At 47.2% G+C, this 26,205-nt stretch overlaps 1 protein-coding gene across 1 annotated transcript in view; it reads right to left on the bottom strand.

The window, feature by feature from the left end:
• Positions 1-7,684, bottom strand: part of HSPA12B (heat shock protein family A (Hsp70) member 12B) — a 46,678-nt gene extending 38,994 nt beyond the window's left edge. Inside the window, exon 1 of the mRNA XM_035103691.2 lies at positions 7,471-7,684. Coding sequence (XP_034959582.1) covers positions 7,471-7,598 — 128 coding nt within the window. The 5' untranslated portion in view covers positions 7,599-7,684. The remainder of the gene's footprint in view (positions 1-7,470) is intronic.
• Positions 7,685-26,205: the final 18,521 nt, after the last annotated feature.

Here is a 26,205-nt window from a genome sequence, read left to right as displayed (position 1 = left end):
GGCAAGACGGGCTCTGATGGTGTTCTTATGCAGGGAAGTTAAAGGTGGTGCATAATTTGGCGGTCTGTCAACCTGCCAACTTTGGGCTTTGGAGTGATGCCCACTCACATCTGAACACATACAGTCTGCCTCCACTATTTGAGGCATCATCTTAAAAGTGCTTCCGATGCATTTATAGTTTTAATCCTAACAACAGCCCTATAGAGTAAACCAGGATTATTATTGCCATATTGTAGACGGAAGGATCAAATCTGAGAGTGGGCTTGACTAACACTACCTAGTGAAATAAAAAGATTCCTTCAGTAGCACCTTAAAGACCAACTAAGTTTTTATTTTGGTATGAGCTTTCGTGTGCATGCACACTTCTTCAGATACACTTGAAACAGAAGAGTCAGACCCTTATGTATATACAGAGGGTGGTGGGGGTGGGTGGGAATGGGTGATGGGCTGTTTTTTTACAGAAAAATTTCAGGAACAGACTGGAAAGAGAAGTTTCTGAATTGGAACTCATTACCAAGCTTAAAACCATGGAGCCACCTGGGATGAACAAAGACATAGGATTCTTATCTCATTATGCATCATGACCTAGCTTTCTTTAGCGCCTCAGCCCTTGCTTTTTCCCCGCAGGACCAATTGCAGTCATCAGCAGTCGTTAACGGCCATCTACAGGTTTACCACTCCCATCAGCCCATCACCCATTCCCCCCACCCCCACCCTCTGTATATACATAAGGGTCTGACTTCTGTTTCAAGTGTATCTGAAGAAGTGTGCATGCACATGAAAGCTCATACCAAAATAAAAAATTAGTTGGTCTTTAAGGTGCTACTGAAGGAATTTTTTTATTTTGCTTTGACTCAGACCAACACGGCTACCTACCTGTAACTACCTAGTGAGTTCACGGCAGGTGCAAGATTTGAACCAAGGGCCTCCTGATTCACAGCGCAGTCTCTACACTAGCTCTCTAATCAGAGTAGAACAAAGCGAACCAAACAGATTTGTTAAATATTTGCATTCTATATGGGTCATAGTGCCCTGGTTCACGTTTTTACTAGTTTTTTTTACTGTTCTGGGCGGCTCCCAACAGAATTAAAAGCGCAATAGAACCTCAAACAGTAATAACTTCCCTGAACAGGGCTGCCTTCAGATGTCTTCTAAAAGTCTGGTAGTTGTTTTTCTCTTTGACATCTGATGGGAGGGCGTTCCACAGGGCGGGTGCCACTACCGAGAAGGCCCTCTGCCTGGTTCCCTGTAACTTGGCTTCTTGCAGTGAGGGAACCGCTAGAAGGCCCTCGGCACTGGAATTTGCTATTCTCCATTTAAAGTATCATTATACCACTGAACAGTCATGGAGAATCCTGGGAATTGTAGTTTGCTGGTGGGTGCCAGAAACTGCAGCTCTATGAGATCAGGCAGCAGCCTTAACAACAGTTCCCAAGATTCTCCATGACTGCTAAAGTGGTATAGAAATAGATTAAAATGGATGGTTTAGATTTGACCAAGTTAGTCATCTCCCGAAAGGCTTGCTGGCCATTTTGCTTACAAAACCTTATATCTGAGTTTTCAGGCAGTTTCTAGCAGTTCAGGAGCAAAGCAATTGTAGGTGAAACTCGGAAAATTAGAATATCGTCGAAAAGTGCATTTATTTCAGTAATGCAACTTTTTATTTTTTATTTTTATTTTCATTTTTACAAATGCTTTCTTTTGGAAATTCCACAGTAATAAAACAAATAGTTACAATAATACAAAAATAAAGATCACTATTACATTTCATTAATTACATTTCATTTATAATTGACCCGCCTAACGACAAATAATTACAACAAATAAAGGCGTGACATATCTTGCTTTGCATGCCATGCATCTATCTCATATATTGGTTCCACCTTTTAAGTTGCATTACTGAAATAAATGCACTTTTCGACGATATTCTAATTTTCCGAGTTTCACCTGTAGATCTTTTTTATTATTATTAAAGATTTTCTTGGTTTACAAAAATATATGCAATGTCTCTCGTAGCATTTTTACAGATCAGTTTCATTTGTTGAGACATTGGAAAGAAAAGGGGGAAAGAGGTAGGCGGGGGTGGGGTCGGGTGGCGATTTTTCTATTTTGCTTAGCATACAAATCAATATGGCTAACCTGATCCAAAACACCCACCCACCCCACTCACATACGAAACAAAGACCACCACAGCCAACCACAAAGGAACTACCATATCCACCTAGGCCAACCCCAAAGCAATTGTAGATATGCTATTGGAGCTAAGCTGTTGTAATTCTGATTCTGCAAGGCTTGTCTCTGCTTGCGGCTGAACAGTCTTAAGATTATCATCATCATCACCAAGGACAATTTATTTACAGAGCTGCTGGTGTTTCATCCAGTGCAGCGTGTGGGTTTTAATTTGCAAGCTGCTTTGGGGGTTTTCTTTTGAATGGAAGGACCGGGCAATTGTTTGGGTTTTTTTTTAGTTTTTTTATAAATTGTTTATCTGAATTCAGTCATAAAGATTACTGAAGTCCTGGACATGGAGGTTTGGAGTATTCTGCAATGCTGCTTTTAGGCTCTGGATTTAACCATCTTGTTCCCACCCCACTTTTTAGCTGGGAATGTGTGTTACTACATATCAGGTGGCAAAGCTGGGGGAGAAGAAACTTTGCGAACCCCGTTTTCCTTTTACAAATCATCCTCAGATGCTCATCTTTTTAGCTTCTTCAGAACTAGTCACCCAATAATAGGTCACTAAAAAAAGGGAGGGCCACCAGGATGACAGACAGAGATATTATTACAAAAGGTATAGGCAGGTGTGGTCCTCACACTACTTATGAGTGCCAGAGCATGGTTGATAACAAGAAAAGGGCCCCATAGCACATGCAGAGTGCCTTTTCTCCAACAAGAACTACCCTGACACAGTTGGGTTCATAGGCAAGGAAGGAGCTTTGGGTCTCAAGTAGAACTGGCACCTTTCATTTTAGGAATCCTTCTCTGGGCTTATAGAACCATAGAATTGTAGTGTTGGAACGGGGACCCCAAGGCTCATTGAGTCCAACCCCCTGTGATGCAGGAATAATTTAAGCTATGCGGTCTACGCACCAGTCTCAACACAGTATGTGGGTTTAAGTATTTCTAAAACACAGAGAGAACAGCCGATTCAGCGATTGTACCAATAATTCTCCCTCTCTCCTGCCTTGCATATGTTTGCTTCTTTGCCCTGACTTCTGGTAGTGAAAGTATTTTGTTTCCTATGATGTAAAAGGCAAAGCATACATAAGATTATAATTTCCATCTGTGGGATCAAAGGGCATTGCTACAGAAAGAACCACAAGTGTTTGATTGGCTGCAGCGGCGTTGTCCCTGCACGCACCTCCTCTTGCAAAAAAGAGAGAGAGAGAAAAAAAATACAACCTTGAGCAGAAGCCAAGCGAGAGCAACCACCAAGATGCGATCATAATTTGCTTCCAAAGCAGTTTTCAGCGTGCAAAAAGGCTCTGCAAAGCATTGTGCCTTTTCTCACAATCAGCCTTGAGAAACTGTTGGCTCACTCGGCCTGCTTTCTGGATAAAGAAGCACTGAAAGCGTTTGTTGTCTACAGCAGAGGACTGAGAGCAGACTAGTCAAGAGCGGGGGGGGGGGGGGCGTCTGGTGGCACATTTTCCGACAACAAATCAAGAGCCACTAAGTGCAGGAAATCTCCCGGGGGTTCTGCCCAATGAGACATGGTCACCAAAGTGGACAGCCAGTTGGTTCATTTTGAGGGACTGAGGTGGGGAGAAACCTAGTGAATTCTTAGAACAGGGGCCCCTCCTTTGTTAGATTCCGGAATAAACACTTCTGCAGAGCAGGAATTCAAGATCATTTCTTTCCAACTTTACTTAATGGTTAAAGTCTGCGAGCTCATTATGAAAACGAACAAGAAGCGAACCAAGGGCATTTTGCAGGATCAGCTCAAACCTCTCCCAACTTGATGCATTGGACCACAATTTTCATTAGACCCAGCCAACGCAGCCTCATGGGAGTTGCAGTCCTAAATATCTGGAGAGTGCTAGGTTGGAGAAGCCTGATTTAAGCTGAAATTAAGGGCTTATCCATACCGTTGTTTAAGGTGGGTCAGAACATAAGAAGAGCTGGCTGCTGGATCAGGCCAATGGCCCATCTAGTCTAGCATCCTCTTTTCACAGTGGACAGCCAGATGACCGTGGGAAAACTGCAAGCAGGATCTCTCTTCCACTGTTAGTCATCACAGTCTTAAGTGCTACCGGTAATAGAAGCTTAGAGATTTGCAGTTCGTGGTCTTGTTCCATCTTTTGGCTGTTCTATTTACATGCTGCATATTTGTGACAGGAGGAAAGAGGAAGAAGAAGAAAAAGGTCTGTACACCCAGATATCCTCCTCATCAGGCTCTCCTTCCATCTTCCTCTTCTTGCACAGTTCGTGAGAAATTAATTTCAAAGAACTACCACCGCCATGTTCCACACTCAAAGTCCCTGGATGGTTAAAATGAGTTTGGCTTCTTATTTCTCATCTTGGGACAAGTTTAGTTATGGAGATGAAGAGCCCAGAAAGAAGTTTTTCTTTGACACTTTTGAGTCTATACCAAGAAATTTTAGCCGCCCACGGGGACATGGACATTTGTCAGGGAGCACTGCACCATGGGATACGGAGTGTTTACAATGCACTTTCTGGGCTGTAATCGTCAGTTACTCATTTCAGAACTATCTCCCCTGTTAAACACAAGTGTGTCTTCTTGAAAAGATGAGTGGGGAGAAATATTCCCTTCCCAAACCCTGATTCTGAATAACATGGGATGGTTAAAGAAGGTGGGGAATTATACATTGGTCCCTGTTGTCTCAGGCCAATATTCTTTCTGTATACACTTATTTGGCATCCTGAGCAAGTTTGCAGATGACACCAAATTGGGAGGGGTGGCTAATACCCCAGAGGACAGGATCACACTTCAAAATGACCTTAACAGATTAGACAACTGGGCCAAAGCAAACAAGATGAATTTTAACAAGGAGAAATGTAAAGTACTACACTCGGGTAAATAAAATGAAAGGCACAAATACAGGATGGGAGACACCTGGCTTGAGAGCTGTACATGTGAAAAGGATCTAGGAGTCTTGGTAGACCACAAACTTGACATGAGTCAACAGTGTGATGCAGCAGCTAAAAAGCCAATGCAATTCTGGGCTGCATCAATAGGAGTATAGCATCTAGATCTAGGGAAGTAATACCGTAGTACCACTGTACTGTATTCTGCTCTGGTCAGACCTCATCTGGAGTACTGTGTCCAGTTCTGGGCACCACAGTTCAAGAAGGATACTGTACTGACAAGCTGGAACGTGTCCAGAAGAGGGCAACGAAAATGGTCAAAGGCTTGGAAACGATGCCTTATGAGGAACGGCTTAGGGAGCTGGGTATGTTTAGCCTGGAGAAGAGAAGGTTAAGGGGTGATATGATAGCCATGTTCAAATATATAAAAGGATGTCATATAGAGGAGGGAGAAAGGTTGTTTTCTGCTGCTCCAGAGAAGTGGACACGGAGCAATGGATTCAAACTACAAGAAAGAAGATTCCACCTAAACATTAGAAAGAACTTCCTGACAGTAAGAGCTGTTCGGCAGTGGGATTTGCTACCAAGGAGTGTGGTGGAGTCTCCTTCTTTGGAGGTCTTTAAGCAGACAGGAATGCTTTGATAGTGTTTCCTGCTTGGCAGGGGGTTGGACTGAATGGCCCTTGTGGTCTCTTCCAACTCTATGATTCTATGATTTGCTTCCTAGAGCTGTTCCCACCCTTTTTACCTACTGGACGTCTCTTATACTCTTCTCCAAATGCAGGGATGAGACTCAGAAATTTTGGGAATCATAATCAACAACAAAAAGCCGCATCCCAACCTCTCTCACACTCTCATAAGTTCACCTGTTCCAAGAGGACCTGTAGACCTCGATCAATACACAAGCAACCCTGAACTATTCCCCAGATGGGAACTTAGACTGTTCTAGGCCCATGTTTCTGCCTATTATTATTATTATTATTATTATTATTATTATTACCCCACCCATCTGACTGGGTTCCTTCCAACAGATATCAAAACACCAAACATTAAAAGCTTCCCTATACAAGACTGCCTTCAGATGTCTTATAAAAGCTTGACATTGGATAGGAGGGTGTTCCACAAGGTGGGAGCCACCACTGAGAAGGCCCTTTGTCTGGTTGCCTTTCCAGTTGCTGACCAGCAGATACTCAACAGGAAAAGCTTTTACCCAGAACTGAGAAGTCGTGATTCAAAGAAACTTTCATGCCACTGTTATAGAGAAGTTGTAGAACATTTTGACCCCCAGGTAAGAGGAGTTACGATCCCACTGCAAGTCCAGGGTTTTCTCCAATATTTTGTAGCTAAGCAAACCTGGAAACTCCAGGTGTTTGAGATGTCTGCTCCTGGAATTGGGACCAAGGGCTCTGACCTCACGGGAGACAGTGTGGTGTATTTATTATTTATTCCTTATTTAATGTATTTTTTTTATTAAAAAAAACTCCAGTGGTTTACGTAAAACAAATAAGCAGATAACAATAAACTGTATTGGCTAGAGGGCTGGACTTGGAACTCACTGCCTGTTGACGCCAGGCAGGTGCCTTTACTGTACTTAATAATAATAATAATAATAATAATAATAATAATAATAATAATACTGCAATAGTAATAATATATTTATACCCCACCCATCTGGCTGGGTTTCCCCAGCCACTCTAGGCATCTGCTTAAAACATTTTTCTTTAGGCAAGCCTCCCCAGACATGATCAACTTAACATGCATTTTATCCTGTTCCAGCTACTGTTTAATCATCTTTTGGATGTTTCCAAATCCTGTTTTAACTGTTTTTATTGACAATTTCAAACATTTTATTAAAAAAACAAACCAAAATGGGTTTGGCGGGTGGTGGTTGTTCTTACAATCAAGTGGGATATCAACTTTGTTAAACAGATTTATTTATTTTTAATGCACCTGATAACCCATACATAAGTAAAAGAAGACCTCCAGTATTACCCCAAGCTAGTTCTCCGCCCCTCCCACATTGCTTGGGGTGGTTTTTGCAGTCTTGGGTAACTTACGACCTACCCATATCTCCGTTGATCTTCACAACAACCTTACGAGGTGGCCTCTCGCCCATAAAGTATTGCTCAGAGGCCAGGAGCCAGCCAGCGAGCTTCTGGGTTGCGTGAGCAGGGCTGAGACCCGACTTCTTTTCCTCCCCGACCCACTGGACCTCCCCACCCTCCCCTCCCCTGGCATGAAGGGAAAGGAGAGGTGCCCCCCTCATCTCCAACCTCCTTCCATCCTGCATCCTTCGTTCGCCACAAGCTGCCACCCCACCCACCCCCAACCTTGGCATTGCCCATGGCTTTCTAGAACTGCCTGTCTCCTTCTTCCAAAGCTCTTCTCGCCCGAAAGGATTTGCCGAGAAGGGAGCCTCACCTCTTCACGGGCGGGTGGTGCCAGTGAACCGCAGATGCCGCGGCAGGGACAAAGCCCCCCGGTCCAGCTGAGCTTCCTGCGCCCCCTGAGGCCACCTCTTCTTCTTGACCTTGCAAGCTGAAGACCATGCCCAGAGAGAGTCCTTTGGTCTGCTTGGTCCTCTCACTCTCTCTGCCTCTCCTCCCGATTTCCTCCAGGCCTCCCTCTCCTCCCCACCCCCTTATCCTGGCCCAGCCCAGACCTGGCTCTTGTTCAAATTGCAAGCCCAGCTGCAGATGTGCTGCATGGGGTGGTGGGGTAGGAGGAAGAAGGGGGGCAGGCTCAGCCTACCCCACCCCTGCCCTCCTGCGGGACAGAGAACCCCCCCCCAACCCTCCCTCCTCCTGTCTCCTTTGCCTGGGCAGCGCGGGAGCCCTTGCAGAAACATACCACCCGCTTCCAAATGTAGGGAGGCTCCCCCCCGCCCCCCCTGGATTCCTTTGCAGGAATGTGCAAGATGTGGAGGGCAGACACAACATGTGGGGAGGGGGGAGGGCGGGGAGGAAAGACCCTCCCCTTCCCCAGCACAGATTCTTCGAGAGAGAGAGGCCTGGGGTGGAGAATTGCAGGAGGCCAAGAAAAATAGAGAGAGGAAAGAGGGGAAAGGTTAACTGCGTCTCATATATAGCCCGCCTTTAAAAATCTGTTTTCTTTTCCTGGGGGGGGGGTTGCAAACATGCATAGAAAGCAACAGACGGACCACAGAGAGCATCTTCTGTATCACCTAGCCAGTGTCTTATCACCCCCATAGGCTATGGGGGGTTACTAAGCACAATGGCTAGGTGGAGGCAGCAATGCCTCAGAGTCCCAGTTGCTGGAGACCGCCAGAGGGGAGAGGATTATTATTATTATTATTATTATTATTATTATTATTATTATTATTATTATTATCCCACCCATCTGGCTGGGCTTCCCCAGCCACTCTGGGCAGCACCCAACAGAATATTAAAAGCACGATAAAACAACAAACATTCAAAACTTCCCTAAACTTCCCTAACCTATCCATTCTGAAGGAAATCAGCCCTGAGTGCTCACTGGAAGGACAGATCCTGAAGCTGAGGCTCCAATACTTTGGCCACCTCATGAGAAGAGAAGACTCCCTGGAAAAGACCCTGATGTTGGGAAAGATGGAGGGCACACGGAGAAGGGGACGACAGAGGACGAGATGGCTGGACAGTGTTCTCGAAGCTACGAACATGAGTTTGACCAAACTGCGGGACGCAGTGCAAGACAGGAGTGCCTGGCGTGCTCTGGTCCATGGGGTCACGAAGAGTCGGACACGACTAAACCACTAAACAACCACAACAACAAACAGGGCTGCCTTCAGATGTCTTCTGAAAGTCAGATAGTTGTTTCTTTCCTTGACATCTGGCGGGAGGGCGTTTCTCACAGGGCGGGTGCCACCACCGAGAAGCCCCTCTGCCTGGTTCCCTGTAACCTCCCTTCTTGCAGTGAGGCAACTGCCAGAAACTGGACCTCAGTGTCCGGGTTGGACGATGGGGGTGGAGACGCTCCTTCAGGTATACTGGGCCGATGGCTTTAGAAGAGGATTGGATAAATCAATGGAGGAGAAGGCTTTTGATGGCTACTAGCCAGGATGGCTCTGCTCCAGCTGCACTGTCAGAAGCAGTTTGCTGGAACCCACAGAAGGGGAGAGTTGCTGTTGAACTCTGGTTCTGCTTACGGGCTGTCCGTCGGGGCATCTGATTTCCCCCCTGTGAGAACAGGAGGCTGGACCAGATGGGCCCCCTTTGGCCTGATCCTGCAAGGGTCTTCTTCTGTTCTTACAGGGCTGAAACAAAATAGTTGAAGAGAAGCTTTGTTTGCCCCATGCTGTGTATATGAACTCCTGTGTTTTAGTCCATTGTAACCTCTGGGCCAAACAGATTGGGCAGACTTTCAGATCAAAGCTGGAGCTTATAGTACCTGTTGACCAGAGGTGAAAGTGAGATCACTGTGTTAAGGATGAGCAAACCTGTCGGGTTTTTTCTCTCTCAGTTCATAGTTTTCTTAGTTCTCCATATGTGCATTTTTTTAAAAGTCCGTGTGAAAATTCTGAATTTTTGGATGCTGTTTTAACTAATATACATGGATTTCACAAGCGCTGTCCCACAATAGAATGCATTTCTGTATGTTATTTTCACTCATATAGGCATATCTATGCACACCCCTTAATACATATGCATTTTTGTGCTTTAGAGAACTGCATCACAAAATTCAGAGATGTGCGAATTTTGCAGGAGAATTGTGTTTCAGTTCATGTCTCGATCTAAGATGTAAGAAGGAGGTAGTTTTTCATTAAAAAAAAATACAAGCAAAGATCGATTTGCTGCAAGGCACTCTATGTGGGCCTGGTTTGGTGCAGAATGCTGCAGTCAGATTGCTGATGGGAGCATCTGAAATGAGATCATGTGATAGCATTATGATAACAGTTGCATTGGCTGTCCACTTATGACCAATCCAGGTTGAAGCTCCTGTTTGACAGTGGAATGATTGACCTTAGAATGTGGTGGACCCCCCTTCACTGGAAGTCCTGTGGTTCTATGATTCTAGGACAGATTCCAGTGGCACGCTTCCAAGAGAGCAAAATGTTGAGGTCATCATGTGACGAAAGACTCATCGGATTGGGAGAGCGTTTCATCAGGGCTTCCAAGAAGCACCACCCAGCGGAGACGGCAGGCCTCACACCCTTGAGGTCCTTCCTGACTAGTTCCGAGTTACGTTCTAGATCCTGACCTTCCCGCTGGGTCAGGCCTCCACCGGCACGCCTGAATTCCCAGGGTGGCGGCTGCCCTCCGGAACACTGCTTATCGCTCACCTCACTGCCCCGCCTTGTCCAGGGGCATGTTTTTGTCTGGAAATGTCCATGGCCATTTGTGTGTGTGTGTGTGTGTGTGTGTGTGTGTGTGTGTGTTTTATAAAAAAAGCCAAATTGTGGACTGCAAACCAAACACACCCTGCTTGGGAAGGGCTGGCTGGCTTCCTGCTTCACAATAGAGGCCGTGTTACTAAATGCACTCTGAAAGGTCTTTTGCCAGGTCCTAGAATAAATAACTCAAGTGGGACACAGGCATTGTAAAGACCAAGTCGTGGGTGTGGCCTGGGGGGGGGCTCTCCCCTAGACGTCTCGTGACTCAGGAATGCTCCCTTGGAGGAGAGCATGGCCTCAGAGAGAACCCTTTGCAGAAGCTCAGGGAGGAATGTTGTTGTTTAGTCGTGTCCGACTCTTCGTGACCCCATAGAGAAGAGCACGCCAGGCACTCCTGTCTTGCACTGCCTTCCGCAGTTTGGTCAAACTCATGTTCGTAGCTTCGAGAACACTGTCCAACCATCTTGTCCTCTGTCGTCCCCTTCTCCTAGTGCCCTCCATCTTTCCCAACATCAAGGTCTTTTCCAAGGATTCTTCTCTTCTCATGAGGTGGCCAAAGGATTGGAGCCTCAGCTTCACGATCTGTCCTTCCAGTGAGCACTCAGGGCTGATTTCCTTCAGAATGGAGAGGTTTGATCTTCTTGCAGTCCATGGGACTCTCAAGAGTCTCCTCCAGCACCATAATTCAAAAGCATCAATTCTCCGGCGATCAGCCTTCTTTATGGTCCAGCTCTCACTTCCATACATCACTACTGGGAAAACCATAGCTTTAACTATACGGACCTTTGTAGGCAAGGTGATGTCTCTGCTTTTTAAGATGCTGTCTAGGTTTGTCATTGCTTTTCTCCCAAGAAGCAGCCGTCTTTTAATTTCGTGACTGCTGTCACCATCTGCAGTGATCAAGGAGCCCAAGAAAGTAAAATCTCTCACTGCCTCTCACCCCTTCATGGATCAATGCCTTGTCGTGGCGAAGGGGCTTGAATAACTCAGAGAAGCTATGAGCTATGCCATGCAGGGCCACCCAAGATGGACAGGTCATAGTGGAGAGTTTAGACTAAACGTGATCCACCTGGAGAAGGAACTGGCAAGCCACTCCAGTATCCCTGCCAAGAAAACTCCATGGACAAAGACAACAGGGAGGAATAGAAGCATTAATTTTGTGTCATCCACCCTCTTCAAGAAACTGTGGGGCGCAGCTGTATCACCCCACAGGCAAACTAAGCATGTGGCTTGATTCTACAAAAGCCTACAAGGGGAGACACAAAGCCTCAAACTCTGGGGCTGGGCAGGGGTCCTACCATGCAAATGGCAGCCCAGATATGCAGGGGGCTGGACTAGATGACCCTTGTGGTCCCTTCCAACCCTAAAATCCTGCACTTTGCCAAGGAAAAGCATGCCCACGCTAGGTAGAGATTTCCAGGTGAAGCAGACTATCGTGTCCTGAACCAGGCTGTGAATTCCTCTGCAATGCTTATCAGCTGCTGAGTACGAACCAGACTAATCAGTAAATGCTTATTTGTGTTGATTTGTGCTTTAATTGCAAATAAAATACCCAGCACTCCCTGCTCCCCCGTCTCTTCCTCTCAGTTTCTCTCTTGCCTGTTATGTCTTTGTCTTCTCCTTGTCTCCCTTCTGAGCACAGTAACAGGCCTGGGATCATTGCAATCTACGCGACGCCAAAAAGCTTTTAGCCGGGCCTGTCTCCTTGCCATCTTGGTGTTATGCTTTAATAGCTCCTTAATGTTTTGACTGAGCGGTTTAATTCCAAGGCTCCCTGTTCCACCTGCGCCGAGAGGGAGGGTTACATGTCCTCCCATTTGCCTGATGTGATTGCCCTTGGCAGCAAGAGGTGTTACCCCATGTACCACTCAGGAGGCAGATTTCGGGGACATCCTAGCAATTGGCTTGAACAGCAGACTGGTGCTGGGGTGCAGAGAGATGCCAGCTGCTCCATGCCACCACCCATTCCATTTCTCAATACTTTTCAATAAACGGAGAATATTGTCCCTTGGTGGAAGATAGAGAATGCAACCAACCACCTTTGGAGCTGGGTCCATTTTGGGCCGCCTCACCTCCAAAAGGGTATTGTAGAGTTGGAAAAGTTTCCAAAAAGTGCAACTCAAATGATCAAGGTGATGGAGGGATACCCCTATGAAAAAAGGGTGCCGTGTTTGGGACTTTTGAGCTTAGAGAAAAGGCAACATGATAGAAATTTATAAAATTATGCGTGGCTCGGAGAAAGTGGACAGAGAAACTTTTATCTTTTCGCTCTCTCATAGGACCAGAAGCTGAATGTTGGAAGATTCAGGACAGGAAAAAGAAAGCCCTCTTTCACACAGCGCAGTGTTAACCTATGGAACTCACTTCCACAGGATCTTCAGGAGGGGATGGTGGCCACCTGTAGTTCTGTGGTTTACCACATGGGGCAGCTGCACCCCAATCAAGCAATCCTTGACAGATGCATACAGCCAGGCAAGGAGGAATCCTGGGCCAGCAGGAAGCGCAGGACCACCTGGCCTGTAAACCTTTACCCCATCAGGGCCCAATCAAAAGAAGCCTGGGTGGGGTTGAGAATGCAATCTTGCTAACAAACAGAGCCCTCTAGTGGTCATGGCCTGAAACCCGCCCTGACACCCCTTAGATAAGCAGCTGGTTCTTAGAGACAAATTGGGGAATAGCGGTGCTCAGTAATATGACCCAAGACCTCAAGTCCCCAAGACGGCTGACACCTGGAATACTGTGTCGAATTCTGGGCCCCGCAATTTAAGAAGGGTGTTGACAAGCTAGAAAGTGTGCAGAGGAGGGCAACCAAGAGGATCAAGGGACTGGAAACCAAGCCTTATGAGGAACGGTTGTGGGAGCTGGGTAGCATGGAAAAGAGGAGACTGAGAGGAGATATGATAGCCCTCTTCAAATATCTCAAGGGCTGTCACATGGAAGAGGAGAAAGCTTGTTTTCTGCTGCTCTGGAGGGTAGGACTTGAACCAATGGCTTCAAGTGACAAGGAAGGAGATTCTGACTAAATGCAGTCATACCTTGGTTTTCGAACAGCTTAGTTCTCGAACGTTTTGGCTCCCGAACGCTGCAAACCCAGAAGTGACTGTTCCGGTTTGTGAACTATTTTTGGAACCCGGACGTCCGACGGGGCTTCTGCAGCTTCCGATTGGCTACAGGAGCTTCCTGCAGCCAATCAGAAGCCGCGCTTTGGTTTCCGAATGTTTTTGAAGTCGAACGGACTTCCGGAATGGATTCCGTTTGACTTCCAAGGTACGACTGTATCAGGAAGAACTTTCTGACAGTAGGAGCTGTTTGGCAGTGAAAAAGTCTCCCTCAGGAGGTTTTAAAGCACAGGTTGGATGGCCACCTGTCACGGATGCTTTAGTTGAGATTTCTGCACGGCAGGGGGGTGGACAAGATGACCCCCCGGGTTCCATTCCAATTCTATGATTCGCTATGATTCTGCTCTGGTCAGACCTCACCTGGAGTACTGTGTCCAGTTCTGGGCACCACAGTTCAAGAAGGATACTGACAAGCTGGAACGTGTCTAGAGGAGTGCAACCCAAATGGTCAAAGGCCTGGAAACGATGCCTTATGAGGAACGGCTTAGGTAGCTGGGTATGTTTAACCTGGAGAAGAGAAGGTTAAGGGGTGATATGATAGCCATGTTCAAATATATGAAAGGATGTCATATGGAGGAGGGAGAAAGGTTGTTTTCTGCTGCTCCAGAGAAGCGGACACGGAGCAATGGATTCAAACTACAAGAAAGAAGATTCCACCTAAACATTAGGAAGAACTTCCTGACAGTAAGAGCTGTTCGGCAGTGGAATTTGCTGCCAAGGAGTGTGCTGGAGTCTCCTTCTTTGGAGGTCTTTAAGCAGAGGCTTGACAGCCATATGTCAAGAATGCTTTGATGGTGTTTCCTGCTTGGCAGGGGGTTGGACTGGATGGCCCTTGTGGTCTCTTCCAACTCTATGATTCTATGATTCTATGGTACCTAGAGCAGGAAGGTCCAGTGGCAGGACCTCTTCCACTCACTATCCTGGCAACCATTGCCCAGAGCCCCATGTGACCCTCATGGAAACAAACAGGACCTGGGCAAGAGTGGGGTGGGGTCTTTGCAGGAGAACCTCCTGTTGGGTTGCACCCCTTAGGTCAGATCTGCCGCTGCCACCACCAGGGGCTCCGAAACCCCCCATCAGAAGTTGCCGCTTCACCTTACCTTACAGCAGGGGAGCTGCCCGCATCTGCAGGCGCTCGTCGTAGGAGATCGTTCCTGACGTGGCTGCCCTGATCTTGCTCTTAAACACTGTGTTCAAATTAGACAGGGACATTATCTCCCCTCCCACCTTCCCTCTTGGCGTGTCCCTTTGCGGCCTGGAGAAATGGAGACGGCGAAATGCCACGGAGTCCGGGGCTTGAGCAGCGATGGCACCTTGTGTCTTTGTCACAAAGATTTAGGCTCCTGAGCCTTGAAGGACAGGAAGATGCCACGCTCTCCTTGCTGGGTAAATGGATACAGTGTCTTGCTATTAAGGCACGTCTTGTTCTATCAAGGCTCCCTTACCGCACCGCTCACTTTCTCTGCTCTTTTGTGTCCAGATCTCTCTCCTTCACTCTCGCCCCGAGCCATTAGCAACTGATGGGAAAGTGCGAGAAGGGGCCAGACTTTGCTGGAAACTTTGGTGCTGACCTGCTAATAAACTGGGTTCGGTCACAGAATCACGGAGCTGGATCAGGCCCCAAGGGGATCTGTCTCTGTCTATTTATCTAAGGGATTGTTAGCATTTGGCAAAAAAAGCGAGGCAGAAGGAATACATTGTATGGAGGAAGGGGGGGAGGAATTTGGGTATGCAGGGTTTAGACCACTGAGGCTTTTTGAACGGAAGGTTGACGGTTCGAATCGCAGCGACAGGGTGAGCTCCCATTGCTCTGTCCCAGCTCCTGTCAACTTAGCAGTTCAAAAGCACACTAGTGCAAATAGATAAATAGGTACAGCTGCAGCGGGAAGGTAATCGGTGTTTTTGTGTGCTCTGGTTTCCGTCACGGTGTTCCATTGCACCAGAAGCAGTTTAGTCCTGCTGGCCATATGACACGGAAAGCTGTCTGTGGACAAAGGCCAGCTCCCTCGGCTTGAAGCGAGATGAGCACTGCACTCCATAGTCACCTTTTGACGAGACTTAACCGTCCAGGGGTCATTTACCTTTTACCTTTTTACTAGACAGGCCCCTGGCCTAATTCAGCAGGCAATAAGAGCTGTTTAACAATGGAACAGACCCCCTTGAAAACTTGTGGACTCTCCTTCATTGGGGCTTTTGAAACAGAGGATTCTTTAGCTAAGATTCCTGCATTGCAGAGGGTTGGACTACATTACCCTTGGGGGTGCCTTTCAACTCTACAATTTTATGATTCTATGGCATCTGGAGGGTCCACAGGTTGAACACAGCATCCCAGAGCCCCATTCTAATAGTAGTCTTCCCTCTGCCAACCGTTCCTTCCCAGTGGGCATTTCTTTCTTACCCCTAGGTTTTCAAATTCCCTCCTATTCCATCATGCAACATTTTGCTCAGGCAACCCTGGGATGTTTTTCCCTCTGTCTCGTCGCCCACTCTTAGCTTCTTATAAACGTCGGGGTCCCCCTCCAATGCAAACCTGGAGGATTCCCCAATCTCGTTTATCAATGGCCCTGTTTTGGCTCCATGTCTATCGGAAGGAACTCACCCCGCGTGCTTGCTATTAAAGGCAGTGCTAGCAACTAATAAATTTGTGCAAATGTCAAGTATTTATTAAAACCACATGGGGAAGAATGGGGAGAGAAAATTCTTTGAAAGAAGAAAGTCCCGGGTTCAGTTCTTGCTGTCTCCCACTAAAGAAGAACTCTGGGATTTGGTTTACAATGAATTAAAGAAAATTCTGAGATACACTTTTCCCCAAAAGCCAGAGGCTTTTTTGCTGGGACTTTTAGACAAAGAAATAGCAAAACCTGACCAAAATTTCTTTTTGTACGCCACTACGGCGGCGAGAATTCTAATAGCCCAGAAATGGAAAATTAACGAAATGCCATCAATTAACGAGTGGCAGTCGAAACTTTTGGAATATATGGAAATGGCCATACTCACCAACAGAATCCGGGAACAGGACGAAGGAAAACTCAAATTGCAATGGAGTAAATTTGTTGAATATGCTAAAATTAACTATAAAGGTATGAAAACGTTAGTGGTAATAACATAACTCTCATAATGATATATATATATAATGAATTAAACAATACGATATGAGATTGAAATAATTTACCATTTGCTGGAAGGAAGGAAGTCGTGCTGTTGATCTTGATGTATATATTGTTTTCTGTTCTGATATATCAATTTTGTTGGAAAATCAATAAAAATTTATCATCTAAAAAGAAGAAGAAGAAGAACTCTGGTGCCAGCGCTGAGAACTGGCTCCATCTGAGATCTTAGAAGGATGCTGCCAGTCAAGGCATGCAGCACTGGTCTGGGTGGGCTGAAGATCTGACTTGGCAGGAAGCAGCTTTTTCTGTTTGTGATTGTTCACCACCTACAGACAGGATGCTGGACTAAATGGGCCAGGCCACCCAAGGCTGTGGCCATGACTGCCTCCAGTGGAAGTGAGTTCCATAGTTCAACTATGCGCTGCATGAAGAAGTCATTTCTTTACCTGTCCTGAAACTTTCAGTGTTCAGCTTCATTGGATGTCTGCGAGTTCTAGCATGATGAGAGAGGAAGAATAGCTTTTTTTTCTATCCTTGATCTATTGGAGGTTTTTAAGCAGAGCTTGGACGGCCATCAGTCAGAGGTGCATTAGCTGTGATTCCTACATTGCAGGGGGTTGGACTAGAGGACCCTTGGGGTCCCTTCCAGCTCTACAATTCTAGGATTATATGACTATATATCCATGCCTTTATGGTCCAGCTCTCACTGGACCATAAAGAAGGCTGATCGCCGAAGAATTGATGCTTTTGAATTATGGTGCTGGAGGAGATTCTTGAGAGTCCCATGGACTGCAAGAAGATCAAACCTATCCATTCTTCAGGAAATCAGCCCTGAGTGCTCACTGGAAGGACAGATCGTGAAGCTGAGGCTCCAATACTTTGGCCACCTCATGAGAAGAGAAGAATCCTTGGAAAAGACCCTGATGTTGGGAAAGATGGAGGGCACTAGGAGAAGGGGCCGACAGAGGACGAGGTGGTTGGACAGTGTTCTCGAAGCTACGAACATGAGTTTGACCAAACTGCGGGAGGCGGTGCAAGACAGGGGTGCCTGGCGTGCTATGGTCCATGGGGTCACGAAGAGTCGGACACGACCAAACGACTAAACAACAACAATCCATGCCTTGTTATGTTCCATGGGGTCACGAAGAGTCAGACACGACTAAAGGACTAAACAACAACAATATCCATGCCTTGCATGATTTTGTGAACTTCTGTTGTCTGGTGTCCTTTGCTTCAGGCGTCCAAACATCTAGCAAGGGGGGATTTTGGTACAACACTCTGAAATATCTGTTGCCTCAGTTTCTGGTCTTAAAGCCAGCCAGAGAATTCAGAGCAATGGTTTGTTTCAGGGAGGCCACCCCTGCACCTCGCAGCTTCCACGCTTTCTCTCCCCTCCTCCCCTTTTCTGCTGCAAAGCCCAGCGTATATTTTAAAAGCCTTTTCCACATAACACAAAACACGCCCGTAACGTGCCTCTTCCTCCCAGCCCAAACATGTGGAAACTTGATCTGCCCCCCCCCTGTGCGGCGTCAAGCCCACTAATGTGTCTGCAGCAGGAGCAGGCGGGGGGGGGGAACACCCTCCTCAGTCCCCCTCCTCACAATATAGAAACAGCTTTAAGGACGTGGAAAGACAGAGGCACAAGGAGGGTGAGGGGTGCCAGGTATAGGGGTGCCAGGGGCTTCAGTCCCCTCTATATTTTGAGGCAGGGGGCCAAGTTCCCCCAATATTGGGCTTGGACTACTGCAATGCGCTCTACATGGGGCTACCTTTGAAGGTGACTTGGAAACTGCAATTAATCCAGAATGCGGCAGTTAGACCGGTGACTGGGAGTGTCTGCCGAGACCGTATAACCATAGCTGCCAAGTCTCCCGTTTTTCACGGGAAACCCCCCATATTTTAAACTGTTTCCGACTGGCAGCCCGGATTAGAAAAAATCCCGTAAATCCCCCGGATTTCTTACCTGCCAGGGAGGCTCCCTTTTGGGTGCTGGCGCCACCCGATTTCCGGTGCCCAGACATGGGTAACACGGCACCGGGGCGTAGAAGCGACTTCCGGTGCCGCGCCGCTGCTGATCCTCCATTTTTCAGCGGGAGACTTGACAGCTATGCATATAACACCGGCCCTGAGAGACCTGCCTTGGCTCCCAGTATGTTTCTGAGCACAATTCAAAGTGTTGGTGCTGACCTTGAAAGCCCTAAACGGCCTCGGCCCTGGATACCTGAAGGAGCGTCTCCTCCCCCATCGTTCAGCCTGGACACTGAGATCCAGCTCCAAGGGCCTTCTGGCGGTTCCCTCCCTGCGAGAAATGAGGTTACCAGGAACCAGGCAGAGGGCCTTCTCGGTAGTGGTGCCTGCCCTGTGGAACACCCTCCCATCAGATGTCAAGGAAATAAACAACTATCAGACTTTTAGAAGATATCTGAAGGCAGCCCTGTTTAGGGAAGTTTTTAATGTTTGATTTTTTTATCGCTCTAGTATTATTATTATTATTATTATTATTATTATTATTATTATTATTATTATTGTTATTATGTGGCTGGGGAAACCCAGCCAGATAGGTGGGGTATAAATAATAAATAATAATAATTATTAAATTATTATTATTTCTATGGTGGTTCTTCTTGCAATAGTTGGTTTTTCTAAATGGGGGAGGAGGAGCTTGAAGATGATCGGGGGGGGGGGGGGGGTCGACGGAACCCAACAGGTTGGAGCAAGCCATGTAAGGGGGTCCCAGGAATCACCCAAGGGCTACGGATGAGGAACCCGATCAAAAACTGGAAGCGGAGGATTTTATTGTCATTTATTGATACATGTATATCCTGTTTCCCCCCCCCCCCAGGAGCTCTAAGCAGCATACAGTACATGGTTTTCCTCCTCTCCGTTTTTGTCCTCACAACAACCCTGCAATGTAGTTTAAGTGGAGAAGCTGTGACAGCCCCAAAGCAGGCTTCATGACTGATTGGGGGATTGGGACCCTGGTCTCCTCATCCAGCACTCTAGCATCCTGTCGGTAGAAAAGGCCAAGACATAGTTGGGGTCCAATTTAATCCATTTGAGAAGAGCAGAGAAGAAGAGAAGGGAGCGGGAAAGAGAGAAAGAGAAAGTGCTTGCTGCTGCCTGGCTCTTGAAAGTTCCCCGAGATTCTTCTGGAGAGTGTTTCCCTCCTAGGAATTCTTCCGCTTCTGGCAGGGAGCCCCCCCCCCAGCCTCCTTAAAGCCTTTGGCATGTAGCAGGATTTCCTTTCTAACAATGTGTGGGGCTCCCTCCCTCTGGCCCCGTTTGGTGGGTAGAAAGGACTTTTCCGAGATCAAATGGACATAAACCTCAGAACAGCTGGAGGGTTTTTTATTGTAAGCTTCCCAAAACAGTCCACCTTTCTCTCTGGGTTCTGCCTCCACCCTCTGCCTCCCCTCTTCCTTGGATGGGGCCCAGATATGGGAATATGTCAATTCCAAAGTTGAATTTTTCTATTTTTTTAAAAAAATTAATTTTTATTGGTTTTACAACAAAAAACAGCACAAAAAGAAAACAACAACAACAACAACAACACACTAATACAATAAAGTACTATAACATAACAATAAAAAGAAACACAAAAATCCAAATAGTCAATCCTTTTCTTTTAACATTATGTAAGGAGACTTCCTCGAGTTCCCTCCATCTGCGGTTCATTTCTCCTTTAGCTTTAGCAATTTCCAATTCATTGTTAAAAATTTCTTGCAATTTCAAATCTCTCATGCGTCTGTTTATATTCACATAATTCCTAAATCCACAGTTTCTATACACTTCTAAATCGAATCTTAATATACAATTTTAGCATATTTTTTAAAAGTAGATTTTAAAGTCTTTCCACTCTTCCTCAGTCGCTTCTTCTCCCCGGTCGCGAATTCTCCCGGTCATCTCAGCCAGTTCCATATACTCCATCATCTTCACTTGCCAATCGTCCACTGTCGGTAATTCATGAGTCTTCCAGTTCTTGGCCAGTAATGCTCTTGCTGCCGTTGTGGCATCAAAGTTGAATTTTTCTAAAGGAGTTACGGATGGGCGGAAATAGGGACTCGTTGCTCAGCCGCCTGTGAGCTGTGAATGCTGAATTCGTCTGTGTTCCTGCTAGTCATCCCACAAGAGTCAAGGATGGTCCACCCAACTTGGATGGCTTTAAAAGAGGATTAGGCAAATTCTTGGAAGGGGAGAGGGGTCTCGATGGCTCTCCCTCTACAGTTGGAGGCAGCATTGCTTCTGAATCCCAGTTGCTGGAAGCCACAGGGGAGGGGGGGGGAGTGCTCTGATGCTCGGATCCTGCTTTTAGGTTTCTCATAATGGGCATCTGGTTGGCCACTGTGAGAACAGGATGCTGGACTCGAGGGGCCATTAGCCTGATCCACCAAGACCCTTCTTATGTTCTTGTTCTTATTCTGTGGCATACCCTCCAACATTCCTCAGATAAAAATACAGTGGAACCTCGAGTTGTGGATGTAATCCGTTCCGGAGGCACATCTGCAACTCAAAGCGTTCACATCCAGAGGCGCTGCGTCTGAGCATGCGCGCGACATGATTTAGCACTTCTATGCACATGCGCGAGTGGCAAAAGCCAGAAGAAGAAGAAGAAGAAGAAGAAGAAGAAGAAGAAGAAGAAGAAGAAGAAGAAGAAGAAGAAGAGTAGTTTGGATTTGATATCCCACTTTATCACTACCCGAAGGAGTCTCAAAGTGGCTAACAATCTCCTTTTCCCTTCCTCTCCCACAACAAACCCTCTGTGAGGTGAGTGGGGCTGAGAGACTTCAGAGAAGTGTGACTAGCCCAAGGTCACCCAGCAGCTGCATGTGGAGGAGTGGAGACTCGAACCCGGTTCCCCAGATTACGAGTCTACTGCTCTTAACAACTACACTACACTGGTGTAGTGATTCCACTACACGGTACTGGAAGTAACCATTCCAGTACTTGCGGGTTGCCGCGGGACACAACTTGAAAAGTCGTAACCTGAAGCAGACGCAACATGAGGTATGACTGTAGGGACATTTCTCCCTCCCTCCAACTGATCCCCTTTCCCCTTCAACACCCCCATTCCCCTCCAGTTGCAGAGCAGAGGGCCTTCTCAGTGTTGGCACCCACCCTGTGGAACGCCCTCCCCATCAGATGTCAAGGAAATAAACAACTATCTGACTTTCAGAAGACATCTGAAGGCAGCCCTGTTCAGGGAAGTTTTTAATGTTTGATGTTGTCACTTTTTATTATTAATATTCTGTTGGGAGCCATCCAACCCTTACTATACAATGGTATCTCTGGTTACAAACGCTTCTGGTTACACACGCTTTGGGTTACAAGCTCCACTAACCCAGAAGTAGTTGCTCCTGGTTGCGAACTTTGTCCCGGGATGCGAGCAGAAGTTGCGTGCCAGAGGCGCACGCACAGCGGGAGGCGCCATTAGCGAAAATGCGCCTCAGGATAAGAATGGTTTCAACTTAATAATGGATCTCCGGAACAAATTAAGTTCGTAACCAGAGGTACCACTGTAATCCGGATTTTTAAAAAACTATTATTCTTCTTTGGAAAATTTACAAAAAGAAAAGCACACACCAATAAACAAATTTTAGGCAGGGGCAAGATTAGTGTGTGGGTTGGGCCCTTGCAAAGGAGGACAGAAACCTGGATTTTTTTAGTTGCTCCAGACTCTTGAATCATTCAAAAAGAGGATGTCCAGTCATTCTGGAAAAGTCATGGAGGACTCCGAACCCCTCTCCCAAAATGCCCCCCCTCCCTTCCTCAGGACAAAGTATCTTGATTTTACTCTCAGATCTTTTTCTGTCCTTCTGGGAAATTAAGGCTCCCCACCCCACCCCCGCCCAGCAATTCCTTTAGCTGCTTATCTGTAATATCAGTTCCTTACATCGCAATGTGCACAGGCTTCGTTGGTTCAAATCCAGAGGCAGAACAGATGACAGTGAACAATATGAGATGCATTAAGAAATGGGAACAAGGTGTAATGCTCAGCTTTCGGAAAATCAGGGGGAAAGATAGCATTCCTAGCTAAGACTTCCTGCGTCCTCCCTGCTGTTTATGCAGATGGAATGAGACAGAGCTCAGCAGCCATGGGCAGCCCCTCAATCTCAAGCCCTGCTATTGTCCCTCAAAATGATTTAAGTTTTGGAAGCAGGGTTTTCTGAGAAAATTTCTGAGGTGGCTTTTCTTTTTCTTGACCCCCTAGAAAAATGAAAGCTATTTTGCAAAAATGCCACCCTTTCCTTAGTGGTTGTCATCAACACCCCGCTGCCACCGTGATGCCCCAGAATAACAGGAGGAGGATTTAAGATTTGTTTGTTTTGTGCATTGCTTTTTAATCCCACCTTTTCTCTGAGTTCCAGTCCTCTGATGCCTTGAGTTCCTTCCTGTGTTTGGGGTCTTGCCCCTCAGTGAGGGTTTGAACATAATTAGGGAGCGGATGGCGCTGTGGTCTAATAAACCGCTGAGCCTCTTGGGCTTGCTGATCAGAAGGTTGGCGGTTTGAATCCCCGCAACGGGGTGAGCTCCCGTTGCTCTGTCCCAGCTCCTGCTAATTTAGCAATTCAAAGGCACGCCAGTGCAAGTAGATAAATAGGTACCGCTGCAGCAGGAAGGTAAACGGCGCTCTGGTTTCTGTCACGGTGACTCATTGTGTCAGAAGCGGTTTAGTCCTGCTGGCCACATGAGGGTTTGTCTGTGGACAAACGGCGGCATGACCTGAAAGCGAGATGAGTGCTGCAACCCCATAGTCACCTTTGATGGGACTTAAGGTGGCGCTGTGGTTAAACCACTGAGCCTAGGGCTTGCTGATCAGAAGGTCGGCGGTTCGAATCCCTGTGACGGGGTGAGCTCCTGTTGCTTGGTCCCAGCTCCTGCCAACCTAGCAGTTCGAAAGCATGTCAAAAAAATGCAAGTAGATAAATAGGAACCGCTACAGCGGGAAGGTAAACGCATAGCTGCCAAGTTTTCCCTTTTCTCGCGAGGAAGCCTATTCAGCATAAGGGAAAATCCCTTAAAAAAAGGGATAACTTGGCAGCTATGGGTAAACGGCGTTTCCATGTGCTGCTCTGGTTCTCCAGAAGCAGCTTTGTCATGCTGGCCACATGACCTGGAAGCTATACGCCGGCTCCCTCGGCCAATAATGCGAGATGAGCGCGCAACCCCAGAGTCGGTCACGACTGGACCTAATGGTCAGGGGTTTCTTTACCTTTACCTAAGCATCCAGGGGGCTTTTGTTGTTTAGTCGTTCAGTCGTGTCCGACTCTTCGTGACCCCATGGACCATAGCACGCCAGGCACTCCTGTCTTGCACTGCCTCCCGCAGTTTGGTCAAACTCATGTTCGTAGCTTCGAGAACACTGTCCAACCATCTCGTCCTCTGTCGTCCCCTTCTCCTAGTGCCCTCCAGGGGGCTTTTACCTTTACCTTTTAAGGTAAAGGGACCCCTGACCATTAGGTCCAGTCGTGACCGACTCTGGGGTTGCGCGCTCATCTCGCATTATTGGCCGAGGGAGCTGGCGTATAGCTTCCAGGCCATGTGGCCAGCATAACAAAGCCGCTTCTGGCAAACCAGAGCAGCACATGGAAACGCCGTTTACCTTCCCGCTATAGCGGTTCCTATTTATCTACTTGCATTTTGATGTGCTTTCGAACTGCTAGGTTGGCAGGAGCTGGGACCAAGCAACGGGAGCTCACCCCGTCACAGGGATTCGAACCGCCAACCTTCTGATCAGCAAGCCCTAGGCTCAGTGGTTTAACCCACAATGCCACCTGGGTCCCACCTTTACCTTTTACCTGAACGTAATTGAAGGCTCTGTTGCTGAACCAGTCAGACAAGATTCTTCACTGTCCACTTAAGGGTCCTCATCAGCACACACACACACACACACACACACACACACACACACACACACACACACACACCAAATGAGCCAGGATGCAACAGCTACAGCTAAAGGATGGTGCCCTCCCAGCTAATGGGTGGGCCTTTCCTCCAGCCCCTTCACCTAGTTGCCAGGTAGAGAACAACAGCCAAAGCAGGTGTGTGAGCTGAGCTGGAAGCAACCTGGAAACTGGAGACAGCGAGACCTCCTTGCTCTGTGTAGGATACAAAGCTGTGACTAACGAAGAGGCAAGATCTTTTGGGGTGTTAATGCTGCAAGCCCCTCCATCTTCTGCTCAGGCTTTATATGTATGTAAATAAAACCATAAATCCTAAAGACTCCGCTGACCTCCATTGCAAGGAAACCAAACCTGAGTAAGTGACAGGAACCCCTGGAGTCTCTCGCTGCCCAGAGATTGAGGTAGCATAAAGCTCTGAACACACTCCTGGAAACATATATGAGCAATATCCCATTGCCCTCCTAGGGGTGTGCCTTGAGTCTTTTCACGGAGAAGCAGGAGGAGGAATTCAGCTCTGCTGGGCTGGAAGGGTCTCGCTGACCTCACAGATTCCTGGCTGCTGAGTTATGTCCTCTCACCGACAGTGGGTAAATATTTTCCCTGGCAGCTGAGCCTCCCCTGCAAGCCTGGCTTGGGAATGTCCCCCCCCCCCAACACGTTGCTGGAGGAGCCTTGGTTGCTTCTAAGGAGATGCCAGCTGATAAAGGGGTGCCAAAGAGCACCACCCTCCTGCTGCAGGAGCTCCCCCAAAAATTTGGTCTGATGAACAGGAGAGGTGGATGGAAAAACAGTTACATAAATGAAATATCCTTGGAGTTACATAGGGATTTCATGCTCTTTATTGCAGCTCGTAAAACAGTGAATTAACCCCCCAAAAAAACCTCTGGCTTTATATACTGTACATTATTTACACAATGGGTCCTGTCTGATTGGCTGATTCTGCTTCCCTCCTGGAGCCTGATTGGGCTGCTCCCACAGGCCAATCAGTTGTTGCATTCTAGGATCCTACCTACCTAATAGGCTGATTGACTTCCTCCTGGGGCCTGATTGGGCTGCTCCTGCAGGCCAATCAGGTTGTTGCATTCTAGGATCCTACCTGCCTATTGTTCTAGGATCCAAGCTTAGTACATAACAGTAAACCAAGGGGTAGCATCCATTGCGCGACAGGTGAGTATTCCATCAATCCGAATAGGTGCAAAGATGGAGATGGGATGTTAAGGTGGATAAGGCCTCTTCAAGACGAAAGCTGAGTCACCGGGGGGGGGGGATATTTGGCAGACTATTATTACAACTTAGATAGGGGGTGTCTGCTTGCTTCAAAATCACATTTCCCATGACCATTCTGGCCAAGGTTTCAGTTGCCCACATCATTCCCAAGTAACTGCAAGAACTGCTTTGGAAGCGAGTGCGTCCAAACCCTTTCACCTGTGCCTGGGCAGCATCTACAACTGAGCAGAAAATGATGCTTTCGATTCCACTCCAAGAGAAGAGTGGACAGTAAAATCGATGGACTACGCTGAGATGGCCAAAATTGCGTGGAAAAATCAGGAATCAGGACAACAAAAACTTCAACAAAGACTGGGGGAAATTTGTAATATACAGTATTTGACAGACAGGGCCATCTTAAGCATATCTGGCGCCCTGGTGCGAAGATCCCTCCGGCGCCTCCCGTTTCCCAGCGTGACGGGCGCAGC

Source organism: Zootoca vivipara, chromosome 9, assembly GCF_963506605.1.
Source record: "Zootoca vivipara chromosome 9, rZooViv1.1, whole genome shotgun sequence".
NCBI lineage: Eukaryota > Metazoa > Chordata > Lepidosauria > Squamata > Lacertidae > Zootoca > Zootoca vivipara.
This window is presented reverse-complemented; position numbering and strand designations above follow the sequence as displayed.